The sequence below is a fragment of the Megalobrama amblycephala genome, linkage group LG9 (assembly GCF_018812025.1).
Source record: "Megalobrama amblycephala isolate DHTTF-2021 linkage group LG9, ASM1881202v1, whole genome shotgun sequence".
In the NCBI taxonomy this organism is placed as follows: domain Eukaryota; kingdom Metazoa; phylum Chordata; class Actinopteri; order Cypriniformes; family Xenocyprididae; genus Megalobrama; species Megalobrama amblycephala.
The window spans coordinates 17,698,963-17,712,292 of NC_063052.1; the positions used below are offsets into that span (position 1 = coordinate 17,698,963).

General features: G+C 35.5%; 1 protein-coding gene across 1 annotated transcript; it reads left to right on the forward strand.

The window, feature by feature from the left end:
* Positions 1-1,124: 1,124 nt before the first annotated feature.
* cthrc1a (collagen triple helix repeat containing 1a) lies at positions 1,125-13,090 on the forward strand. The gene is made up of 4 exons (XM_048201932.1): positions 1,125-1,425; positions 3,469-3,687; positions 9,546-9,762; positions 12,361-13,090. The coding sequence occupies exons 1-4, from the start codon at positions 1,306-1,308 to the stop codon at positions 12,501-12,503; spliced, it is 699 nt and encodes a 232-aa protein (XP_048057889.1). The 5' UTR covers positions 1,125-1,305; the 3' UTR covers positions 12,504-13,090.
* The last annotated feature ends 240 nt before the right edge of the window (positions 13,091-13,330 follow it).

Here is a 13,330-nt window from a genome sequence, read left to right on the forward strand (position 1 = left end):
ATTTAACAGGTTTTCAATTGTCTTTGCTAGGTTTAGTTTTAGTTAACAATAACAACACATAGCAATAACTAGTAAAGGCATAACATTATTAAAAATTGCTCAAAACTTAACATAATGACCAGTTAGAGGACATAAGATATCGAACAGAAAGCTGCATGGTTTGAAAGTGAAAGACTGAAATTTCTCTAAATTTCTCTAATATGCCTGCATCTCAAGACTGAATTCTCTTGGAGGCAAATGTTTGCTATTTCCTCAGATAACATTATGAATATGGCTAATGTCTGTGTTTTTATATATGGCATAGATGCTGGGTTACGGGATGTTGACAGGGAAATACCTCAGCTGTGGTCTGAGACCCCCTACAGTTCCTGTCTCTGTGGTGCCTCGGGTCAAGAGAGGGAAAATAAAACATAAGGCCCCTCACAGAATGAATAGAGTACTTGTTCAGGAACAACTATTCATTTTTTTTCCACCTTGAAGAGTGCTATTTAAAATTATAGTAGCCTATCAGAAAATAAATAAATAAAAAAACGCAAAAAAAAATTGCAAGAGTTCCACAAGTCACCCTAAGAGACCCCAAAGCCACTTTATTTTTTAAAAAACATACAGAACATTGAAGTATCAGGTTGATACTTCATGACTTTTCATGTGTGATTTAGCATGATACAACCAAGGGTTAGGTCTACATTTTTTAAATCACAGAATCTTCCTGTTAAAATATAGAAATACCTTGTTCTGAATGGCCAGTTTTACATTTAGTGTAAAAAGGTAGATCCTATTTACACTGAGTGCAAATTGAAGGAGATTCTGTTTAACATAAACATATTGTATTGTCTTCACACTACAGAGTGAATAGATTGGCTATAGGCTTATATGCTGTTAGATAGAGGTAAATATCTGAGCAATGGTGGGTGGAGTCAGTGAGAATAGCCTGTCTATTTGCACTCATGTGAAGTTTATCCTTTATTTAGGTGTGTTGCCACGTGGTACTTGTTAGTTTTCTCATCGCTGGTCTGGAAGGATCAGTCGTTTGTGATTAGAGAATCAAGTACTATAAAATAGAGATTACTTGGGCGGATTTTTATTTATATATCAGTTATTAATCCTCGAAATGTATATCTATCTCCAATGATACACGTCTCGAGGTTTGATAAGGTTTGAATGCTGGTCTAAAGATCTTTCTTCGTTGTCACGCGCCCCCTGCAGGAAGACAGAAGAGTTTCCTTCTCTTAGAAAACAGTTATTAGTTGGCACCAGTTGGATCAGAGCAGGCGCGCGCACACTGTAAACCTCTGCAGTTTAGTAATGATGGGTAAAATACTGGCTCAGCTTCTCATTTGCTTTTGGATAACTTTGCCATTCTGTGTCACCGAAAAAGCCAAAGAAAGGAGCGCCCGGCAAAGAGACGCGGAGTTTACTGACAAGGTAGGCTAAGATACGTTTTAAAGAAATGTTAAAAAGCAAACTCAGGTCAAAAGTAGAGAAGAGGCATCGTACCAAAATGATAAATATTTTAGTGTCCCCCTTCTAGTCATTTATAAAATGTGTTTTAGATTGTTAGGCTGATTAGGAAAGATGAAAGTAGCTTCATTTGGATAAAAGACAATTATTGCCATTGTGTGCCATTTTTTTCTGTAATTCGATTTTCTCCGTTACATATAATTAGTTTGATTACATTTGATTGAAAAATTCAATAAAAGAAAAGCAAAATTCAGTCTCTTAATGGACTCGGAGAATAGGTTTATAATTAAATAATTTGGGGCAATTAGGAGTATTGTGTTGGTTTTTCTCCTCAGACACACACACACACACACACACACACACACACACACACACACACACACACACACACACACACACACACACAGAGTGAGAGAGAGAGAGAGAGAGAGTCCAGTGAAGCCACACTGTGTCCATGGTGTGTTTAACAATGGCTTGGCTTTGTAGTGATGTTCGAATCGCGAACGAACCTCGTTTGGGATTCATTCAGTTGAATCGATTCGCAAAGCGTTTGTAAGAACTTGACTGTAAGAACTTTGTATGGGACTCAAACAGAGGTGAAAAAACAACGCAAGAGCTGACGCACGCTATGTAGATTAAACTAAAATTATAGGCTAGTCGTAATTAAACGTCAACGGTTGAAAAAATCGTCTGAAAAGAACCAGCTTTTTGAACCGTTTCATTGATACGAACTGATTCGCCAAAATGATTCGGACTACTCGATGGCCGTACCCTCATGTAACTTATAAAAAAAATCTATGCGGTAGATTTACTGGTAAGAATTTCACTCAGTTCATTTCATTTAATCTGATTCGGCTGCTCACTGTAGCAGAGACTATGGTAAAGTGGTGACAGATGCTTGACCTGAAATTCGGTTCATTTCCACAGTGGCCAAGTGTGATCAAGATGGCCTTTGCACTTAGTAGCTACATTTCTTGGTGAATTCTGAAATGCTTTTTGTTGGCTAATTTTAAACCACAAGTGAGTAATATCTTACAAAACACAAAACTTTCCACATTCTTATCAGCGGATGCAAACAAACCACAGCACAAAGACTCATTTGGGTTTTTTATGTCCCACTGGTGTTTATACATATTGGTATGATTCCATAAAACCTGTGAGAGATGGGCTTGGTTTGTAAAACCACCGCAAGCCAACAGAGAACTGTCATTATTGAAAAACCCCAAGAAAGTGGATTAAACTTACTGGAACAAAACTCAAATCTGACAAAGACTAAAGGCCATTTCAAACCAAGGATGATAACTAGCGATAAAGATATTGTTTTAAAAGTAATTCTGAATTTAAAAGAATAGCAAAGTGCACATCACAACTTTCATGATAACAGCACGGAGGAATGATATTGTTGGAATCACTTTCAGAATGATTTTTTTCCCAGCTGATGAATGATACAAACATTGATAGCCAATCAGAATCCACCCGACTTTGAAAAGGGGAGACAGCATAAGCAACTGCATAACTTAAAATAAACAGAAGTTATTGTCCGTTGGTTTTGGATGCTAATATAGTTATCTTTATATTTATCGTTCTTGGTGTTAACAGGCCTTAATTCAGATATTTTATTGTTATTATTATGTCAACAAACTGCAAAATATGTTTACATTGCAAAAAAAAAAAAAAAAACTCAAAATTTTCCCAGAATTCTGTCTGTCCAAATTCCTATAAATATCCATGTCTTGTGTAAGAGCTTAAACAAAGTGAACAGGCTGTGACTGTGGTCAGGGGATTTAACATTCTTCATCCAGTTTTATGTTTTCATTGTTTTTGCCATTTCGGCACAAATATATCCTTCTTCAAGAAGGGTCATGGTGCTCATGGTAGGTCATGGTGGATCACCCACAACAGACTGTGCATCATGGTGAATCAATAGCATTGTCATTAACAAGAAAAAAGCCTCTGAAAAGTACTGAAATAGTTTCATGCCTCTTTTCTTCATGTTTTTGTCATTAGTACCAGACATGCATGCAGGGTGTACCTGGAGTGCAAGGCAGGGATGGGAACCCGGGGATAAATGGCATTCCAGGAACACCAGGAATCCCTGGGAGAGATGGACTTAAAGGCGAGAAGGGAGAATGTGTGACAGAGAGATTTGAGGATCCCTGGAAACCTAACTTCAAACAGTGTGCTTGGAATTCTTTAAACTATGGCATTGATCTGGGCAAAATCGCTGTAAGTATTATGTTCTTAGGGTGTGTTCACATTTGTAGTTCGGTTCTCTTGGTTCTTTTGGTCCGGACCAAAAAAAGAAAATAATACATTTAGTCCTGGTTCTCTTAGCATTCACATTGTCATTCTTAAGACCGAACCTAAAAATACAAAAAAAGTATTTTGTGACAGAACTTACCTAACATCCAAAACTGTGTGTGCTGGGCTAAATGCGCTTGTTATATGTACATATGTATGATGGCATTTTACCCAGCTGAGAACTCGTGAAGAGTTTATAAAATGTGTAAAGGGAGTCAAAACAGTCACCTGTGTCATAAATTGTATGTGTCTAATGATTCTGGAGCCTCAGTAAATGACATCATCACAACACTGATTGGCTGATGGCACTGCAATAACATAAAACCTTGGCTAGTGAAATAGCTATAAGAAGGGGCTAACAGGGCCATGCCAGCCAAACTTTAAGCTTAAAACTGTTGCATTTCTATGGTAAAATGAATAAATAATGAATGTATGAGTATATCAACAAAAAACAACTGACCACCAATATGTTTAAAAAAAACATAAGGTTTTCTAGAGCTAATCAACATAAGTAATTATTGGTAGCAATAAGGTTCCATTTGTTAACATTAGTACATTGGTTAACATTAACTAACAATGACAAATACTTCTAAAGCATTTATTAATCTTAGTTAATATTAATTTCAGTATTATCAGGGGTGTGAGGAGACAGTTGGCTCACGAGACAAGAGATTGAGTTCACGAGAACAAGACAAGATTTTTACACAGTATTTTTAAGAAATCCTCAATGATGAAATACATGACTAGAAAAATAGTCTGCAGGTGCATTTGAAATGTTTTAACTAATAATCTTGTAATGAGTGTCACTTCAGTTCTACTTTCTGAGTATGAATTATCATATGCAGTAAAAGACAACAATACTCAAGCACTGTAAAAGATTTTGCCACAAACCCAACTAACTGGCTTCATTTCTTTATGATTTCATATGAGTCTCTTCAGACCTTAGAACTGTAAATGATTGAGCTTCTACAACTTGACCTCCTAACTGAACTCATTTCCACAAATTGATCATAGAAATAAAAACAGTATAAATAAAAATGAATAACACAGTTTTCTAGTCTTATTAATATAGTTTAGTCTTATTAAGTGCAAACAATAAGCGCAACCATAATCAAAGTACTCTCTCAATATTCAAAGTGCAAATAGAGACCAAAATTTCTTCAAGCATGATACAGAGCTAAGAGATGGTTACAACAATACAGCCCAGCCTAAGATTCATATTCATATTGGGAGATATTTGCATGCATCATTTCAAAATGTGGGGTATTGAAATCACGTTTGAATGCGCACTCACGTTTTACTTTCTATTTTGCTATCGCGTGCACTCTGTGAATAGGGAGCAGCAGTTCTGAGTGCGCATTCTACAAGATAAGGCATTTGTCAGATGCTTAAGTTGCGTCCCAAATGACGCACTATACACTATGTACTTATGCACTATGTACTCATCTGTGTATTGCGTGAATTGTAGGTTATTTTGCCATTTAAAGGTGCTATAGGACGTCTTTTTAAAAGATGTAATATAAGTCTAAGGTGTCCCCTGAATGAGTCTGTGAAGTTTCAGCTCAAAATATCCCATAGATTTTTTTTTTATTAATTTTTTTAACTGCCTATTTTGGGGCATCATTAAATATGAGCCGATTTAGGCTGCAGCCCCTTTAAATGCTCACGCTCCCCACCCACGGAGCTCGCGCTTGCCTTAAACAGCATAAACAAAGTTTACACAGCTAATATAACCCTCAAAATGGATCTTTACAAAGTGTTCGTCATGCAACATGTCTAATCGCGTAAGTATGGTATTTATTTGGATGTTTACGTTTGATTCTGAATGAGTTTGATAGTGCTCCGTGGCTAAAGCTAACATTACACACTGTTGGAGAGATTTATAAAGAATGAAGTTGTGTTTATGAATTATACAGACTGCAAGTGTTTAAAAAATGAAAATAACGACAGTCTTGTCTCCGTGAATACAGTAAGAAACGATGGTAACTTTAACCACATTTAACAGTACATTAGCAACATGCTAACAAAACATTTAGAAAGACAGTTTACAAATATCACTAAAAATATCATGTTATCATGGATCATGTCATTTATTATTGCTCCATCTGCCATTTTTCGCTGTTGTGCTTGCTTGCTTACCTAGTCTGATGATTCAGCTGTGCACATCCAGACGTCTTGCCCTTGTCTAATGCTTGAACATGAGCTGGCATATGCAAATATTGGGGGCGTACATATTAACCCTTAAATGCCTACCTCGGGTCTTTAGTGACCCAGGACGTCATTCACTACCCTCCTCCTCGTTCATTTTTTAAAGCTAGACATCAACTTTCTTGGTATTCCTCAATCAATTCATTATAAAGAATATAACAAGAAAAAAATCATAAAATTATAAATGAATGCCTATTTTTGTATTCATTTTTTGTAAAAATTGTATAGGGTCGCAAACGACCCGAGGTGTGTATGAGTGTACATATATTTTTTCTGCACAACAATAATTGAATCTTAGATGACAGAATAAGTGCAATTCACCTTTATTCCACAAGGTGGCAATGTCTGATACACAATGATGAAGTGACGACTCATTCAGACAGAAAACAAAATAATAAGAGAAACATGAAATGGCTCAGCGATTTACTGCAGAGCGAGTACTGAACGCAATCAAATATGACTGTAACTCTTACTGGATGGATCTGGTGAAGCTGTTAGCGATCGAAATATTGATTTTGAAGATGTTGAAAATGATATAGTTCTGAGAATATGTTTGAGATCGCAAATGGGCTCATATTCATGATCTCAAAAATAAAATTAGCCCATTATTTGCTGAATTTACTGGGAAATGAGCTCTGACGAGGACAGTGATGATGGCATAAGACATCTGCTCAAACGGAGCCCTTTCAAGCTCCAAAAGGTAACAAAATAAGATTTATTTTATTCTTCTGTAATTGTTACTCTAATATCAGAGGAGTTTTATATTATCACGACAGGTAGAGATCCTTCCGTGTTAGATATAGATCCGGGTCAATAAAGACCCGAATATGTAAGAATGATTGGCGAAACAGTCATGCATTTAAGGGTTAATGATCCCGACTGTTACGTAATAGGTACTGTTATGTAAAAATCCGTAATTATTTTGAGATTCGCCTGTTCTTCGGAGGTCTTTTAACAAATGAGATTTATATAAGGAGGAGGAAACAACGGTGTTTGAGACTCACTGTATGTCATTTCCATGTACTGAACTCTTGTTATTTAACTATGCCAAGATAAATTCAATTTTTAATTCTAGGGCACCTTTAACAGCGGAGTCTGATCCTCCCTCCCCCTCCACTATGTAATTAAGGCTGTGTCAGTTGAGTGCATGAAGTGTCCAACATTCTACATTTAGTTTTGTCCGTTAATTTAGTGCATCATCTGGGTATTTAAAGGGTTAGTTCACCCAAAAATGAAAATAATGTAATTTATTACTCACCCTCATGCTGTTCCACACCCGTAAGACCTTCGTTCATCTTCAGAACACAAATTAAGATATTTTTGTTGAAATCCGATGGCTCAGTTATGAGCGTTATGAATCAGCGTGTCGAATCGTGATTCGGATCGCGTGTCAAACCGCCAAACTGCTGAAATCATGTGACTTTGGCGCTCCGAACTGCTGATTCGACAAGCTGATTCATAACACTTCCAAAGCTTCCTGAAGCAGTGTTTGAAATCGGCCATCACTATATAAGTCGTTATTTTGTTTTTTTGGCGCACCAAAAATATTCTCGTCACTTTATAATATTAATATTGAACCACTGTACTCACATGAACTGATTTAAATATGTTTTTAGTACATTACCTTGAGAGAGGAAATGTCATTGCTCCCTATGAGGGCCTCACTGAGCCATCAGATTTCAACAACAATATCTTCATTTGTGTTCTGAAGATGAACGAAGGTCTTACGGGTGTGGAACAGCATGAGGGTGAGTAATAAATGACATTATTTTCATTTTTGGGTGAACTAACCCTTTAAAGTGTACTTTTTCTTTTTGGAATTTTCAGTGTGAACACACTACTTGCACTATTTATACTTAAAAATGTCATGGAATGGTGCATAAGTACGCGAATTGGGACGCACATACAGGCTCTATTGTGCAACAAATCCTATGCCATGGTCTTGTCAGTCATCTCGTTACATGAACAGTGAACTCTGATTTCTGCTGCAATACGTACAACTCTGCAGCTTCTGTGGGAACTGAATTAATTGGTTTTTATTTCTATACAAGGCAAAATGACAGTGGAGGCATAATGTAGACGTAGCGGTGGCATATTCTATCCTAATTTCACCCTCAAAAATCGCAAGACAGCTTTTCACCTCGACAAGAAATCTCATCACATTTTAATCTTGTGAGATTTAATCTCGTCACACCGCTAATATTTACTAATACATACTAATGTATTAACTAACATTAACTAATGGGACCTTACTGTAAAGAGTTCATTTTTAAATAATGATAAAAATACTTATTTTATATTTAATACTTAAATATTGGTAGTTCTCATCTCAAGTGCTGAGAATACATCATTGATCAGACAGTCACAGCTGCAAAAGTTAAAATATTTCAACACAACCAAAGCTCAAATTGGGTCTGAAAATGCGCGTATGATCAGAACTCCATGCAGCTCTCGTACTACTCTATACTGGAAAAGAATGGCTTCTGTCGTTTGTTGGAGATGGAAAGTTAAAAGGATGCTTGACATCTTTGTTTGGACAAACAGTTAGCCCAGGCCCAAATTCACACCATTGGTTGAGCCAGAATATGATATGTTAGACTAATCAAATAAACACAACAGTGTTTTGAAAGTGCTACAGTGTTCAGTCTTCAGTAAATCAGCCAACAAATCAAATGGATTGGAAGTATTTTAACATCCAAAAAAATGACACACTTCAACCCTTGACGTCAATGGTAATGGCTTTAAAGAGTGCTGCAGTGATGATGTAGTTTCGGAGGTCAAACTGTAAGTTTGAATCAGCCTGGCTTCCTCGACAAAAACACAGTAGGATTTTTCCATTGGCTTTTGGATTATTGCAGAAAATAAGCTCTGTGACCAACAAAGGTTTATGATTCTTTCACGTTTTGTTCATCATTATAATCTTCATAAATTAACACATTTATGGATTTTAAAAAGCAATCGCCAGAAATAAAAAGCTAAATGTAGGCTATAAACAATCTACACCACATTCGCATGACTTCAAAGTCACCATCACTAAGCTTCCGACAACTCTTTCAGTCTTTATTTAAAAAAATCATTGTCTCTGAAGTTAGAGTTAGAATAGTTTGCAAGAGCATGATTATAAACATAACAAGGCCATAAAAGTGGACTAGTATGATGAGGTTTAATGTCCCAGACAGCCTCTGTAGTCCAATTTAGACACTTGTTAGCAACTGCCTTCATCAAGACAAGAAAAGGCTTTAAAAATCACAAGTGGTGTATTACTGATGTATTTTATGTCCTGGACTAAAATGTGAAAATATCTAGAGCTTAGTTTAAACAGAGACCTTCTTTCAGGCGTTTAACCAAAAACCCATTCAAAAAACCCATTGACTTCAGGACGCTGGAACTGGAAGTGCTAAAATGCAATTCATTTCCAGGTTTTAGCCTACAAAAATACTTCATCTCTGCAGCACTCTATTGTTGCCAAACCAAAATAGGCTGCAACACATGCTATGCCTCCAGTTAAAAATGATCATTTATTCATTCATTTATTCAGTGATTTAACAGTGGAACGTCTTGATTTCTTGTCACAGGAGTGCACGTTCACCAAGCTACGTCCAGACAGTGCTCTGCGTGTGATGTTCAGCGGTTCACTCCGACTTAAGTGTAAGACGGCCTGCTGTCAGCGCTGGTACTTCACTTTTAATGGGGCAGAATGCACTGGACCGTTACCCATAGAATCCATCATTTACCTTGACCAGGGCAGCCCTGAACTCAACTCCACCATAAACATACACAGGACGTCCACAGGTACCATTTACAAGCTATCTATATTCTTTACGTTTTATCTGATCTGTAAGATGAGATCACTTTTTTTTTGTTTTCTATAAGTCAGTAAATTCAAAATTGCAAAGATGACACAAAGTGCACATAGTCAAATAAGATAAAATGACTCAAAAATGAAATTTCTGTCATTAATTACTCACCCTCATGTTGTTCCAAACCCGTAAGACCTCCGTTCTTCTTCAGAACACAAATTAAGATATTTTTGATGAAATGTGAGAGGTTTCTGATCCCCCATAGAAAGCAACGTCCACATTCAATGTTTTGTATTCTCGTTGCTTCATAACATTAAGGTTGAACCACTCTAGTCACATGGACTACTTTAACAATGTCTTTACTACCTTTCTGGACCTTGAATGTGGTAATTACTTTGCTTTCTATGGGGGATCATAAACCTCTCGGATTTCATGAAATTTGACATCTTAATGTGTGTTCCGAAGATGAACGAAGGTCTTACGGGTTTGGAATGACATGAGGGTGAGTAATTAATGACAGAATTTCAATCTTTGGGTGAACTAACCCTTTAGATATACATATATTCATTCATTCCCATTTATTCTTAAATGAAAAGCTTGATGTTATAAAAATATTTTTAACCATAATGCTTGTTTATGGCTGCATGTGTGAATCACACACTCTGCAATTATGCAGATACATTTCGCATCTATTTATGGCTTTGTGGTTTCCAAAATATGGTACAGAGCAAACATAAAATGGACTCTACACCACTAAAATATACATTCCATTAAAATATAGTCCACGCATATTGTTCATTTACAAAAAGATGTATTGATTTTTAACTAGATTATCCATTTTAATTACATGTTCATTAATCACATGACCAAAACTTTCTCATGATTAGAACTGTTCTGTTTGAAATACCATTATTTCACAACCATAAACCACTGTTTTACACATAAGATTCACACATTTTATTTTTTGAAAGCAGAAACAGACTATCATGCATAGATATCTTTGTCACTTGGATTCCTCTGAGTATTCTTTTGTGTGGTTGAATGCAGTTTGGCAGTTTTCGTAACCATCTATTCTGCAATTATAGAGAGACCAGAGGAATTTGAGAGCTCTGTGTGGTTTCTCACTAGTTCACATCTCAGCATTCACTCTGCAGTCGACACTTACTCATCATTTCTCAACACAATATTATCTATATTGTACAGGGATTTGAGATACAATTTAAATAATAATAAATAGAAGAAAAAAAAACATTTAATAAAAACAATTTCAGATAAATATATGCCCTTAAATCACAAATAAAAAATAAAGAATTGTGATAAAAAAAAAAAACTTTGAACTTGTTAAAATGCTTTCTGTAATTAAATAGATATAAATAGATTAAAAACTGTTTGGATGGATATACTGACACCACAAACAACTTGTGATATTCATTATTTATAAATAACTGACAGCACTAATTAATCTATGATTTTAATAAAAAAAAAATGTGACTTGTTAAAATACTTAAAATATCTATACTTCAGTATTTAAAGTGTTAGTTCACCCAAAAATGGTAATTATGTCATAAATTACTCACCCTCATGTTGTTCCACACCTGTAAGACCTTTGTTCATCTTCAGAACACAAATTAAGATTTTTTTTTATAAAATCCGATGGCTCAGTGAGGTCTCCATTGAAAGCAAGATCATTTCCTTTTTAATGCCCAGAAAGCTACTTAAGACATATTTAAAACAGTTCATGTGACTACAGTGGTTCAACCTTAATGTTATGAAGCGACGAGAATACTTTTTGTGCTCCAAAAAAACAAAATAACGACTTTATTCAAAACAATATCTAGTGATGGGCAATTTCAAAACATTCATGAAGCTTCGAAGCTTTACGAATCTTTTGTTTGAAATCAGTGGTTCGGAGTGCCAAAATCACGTGATAAGGCTGTTTCGACGTTTCAATAGTTCACGCGAATTTGCAGTTTGATACACGCTCCAAACCACTGATTCGAAACAAAAGATTCGTAAAGCTTCGAAGCTTCATGAAGCAGTGTTTTGAAATCACCCATCACTAGATATTGTTGAATAAAGTCGCTATTTTGTTATTTTTTTATGCCGCACAAAAAGTATTCTCATTGCTTTTTAATATTAAGGTTGAACCACTGTAGTCACATGAACTGTTTACTTTACGTCTTTAGTAGCTTTCTGGGCATTGAAAAAGAAAATTATCTTGCTGGCAATGCAGGCCTCACTGAGCCATCAAAAATATCTTAATTTGTGTTCTGAAGATGAACGAAGGTCTTACAGGTGTGGAACAACATGAGGGTGAGTAATTTATGACATAATTACCATTTTTGGGTGATCTAACCCTTTAACAAATACGTTTTTCTCATTTTTTTTTTGTGCTATATGTGTTTGTGTGTTTAAATGTTTATAATTATGTTTAATATTGTTTATTATGCTTATATAAATCATTAATATTAAAAATAAATCCTGATGACAAAAAAAAAAAAAAAATGCAAGAGAAAATTGTATCTGCCTCTATAATAAAACATTACATTACACAATATTGATGAGCACTACTGCTTGTGTTTTTTGTCAGTTGAGGGACTCTGTGAGGGGATCCAGGCTGGTCTGGTGGACGTTGGGATATGGGTGGGCACTTGTGCCGACTACCCTCGGGGTGACGCATCTACAGGATGGAACTCTGTATCCAGGGTGATCATCGAAGAGCTTCCAAAATGAGCATTCCATCTAACTGATCACTGTCGTCGTCACCATGGCAATAGAAGACAGCGACATCATGTTCCTTTCACAGAAAGGACCTTCCTCATAGAAATGGGACAAATTAAAGCTAATAGTGTTGCTTTGAGTCTGTGCAACTCTCATGTTGTATAAGATTATTATTCTCCGGCTCAGTTAAGAGGGATTCAGTATGCTCAATTTAGTACAGATAATTAGAGAGAAATAAGCATCATGTTAGTACTATGGTTCTTTGGACAATACCATGATGAAAATTTGAATGATGTAAAAGTACCTTGTACTATGTAAATATATGGTAAATGAATCTGGTAATGAAACAGTACCATGTTGTTACCCTTAGATGTCATCACTGTACCATGTTATTGTCATAGTACTTTTTTTAGTCCAACAAAGATGATCCTTGCTTTGCTAATATTTATTTAGTGGTTTTTCTTTATGCCTGGATGACTAGAAGTCAACATATTTTTGTATCCATTGTGGTTTTTTTTTTAATACCAAAAACTATGAAGAAAAGTCAGGGTCTTGTTTCACCTCACAATTAAAAAATGTAATGTGGAAACAAATCTCAAGTTATTTACTCTTAATATATTACTATTCAAAAGTAAAAGAAAAAAGAAATGAACTCTTTTTATGCAAGGATGCATTATATATGCATCCTTATATATATGATATATATATATATCAAATAATACTAAAAAAAACTTTATTTTACAGTCTGTGCACTTACATGTACTTACTGTGTACATACCTAAGAAAGTAATGGTATTATAAGGTAAGTACATGGGTTAAGGTTAGGTTTAGGGGTAGGT

What these genes read in the sequence shown, in the direction of transcription:
- cthrc1a (XM_048201932.1), top strand. Translation starts at nt 1,306, where the DNA reads ATGATGGGTAAAATACTGGCTCAGCTTCTCATTTGCTTTTGGATAACT. An exon ending in ACGCGGAGTTTACTGACAAG is followed by an intron (nt 1,426 to 3,468) that starts GTAGGCTAAGAT and finishes TTTTGTCATTAG; the next exon opens with TACCAGACATGCATGCAGGG. An exon ending in TTGATCTGGGCAAAATCGCT is followed by an intron (nt 3,688 to 9,545) that starts GTAAGTATTATG and finishes TTCTTGTCACAG; the next exon opens with GAGTGCACGTTCACCAAGCT.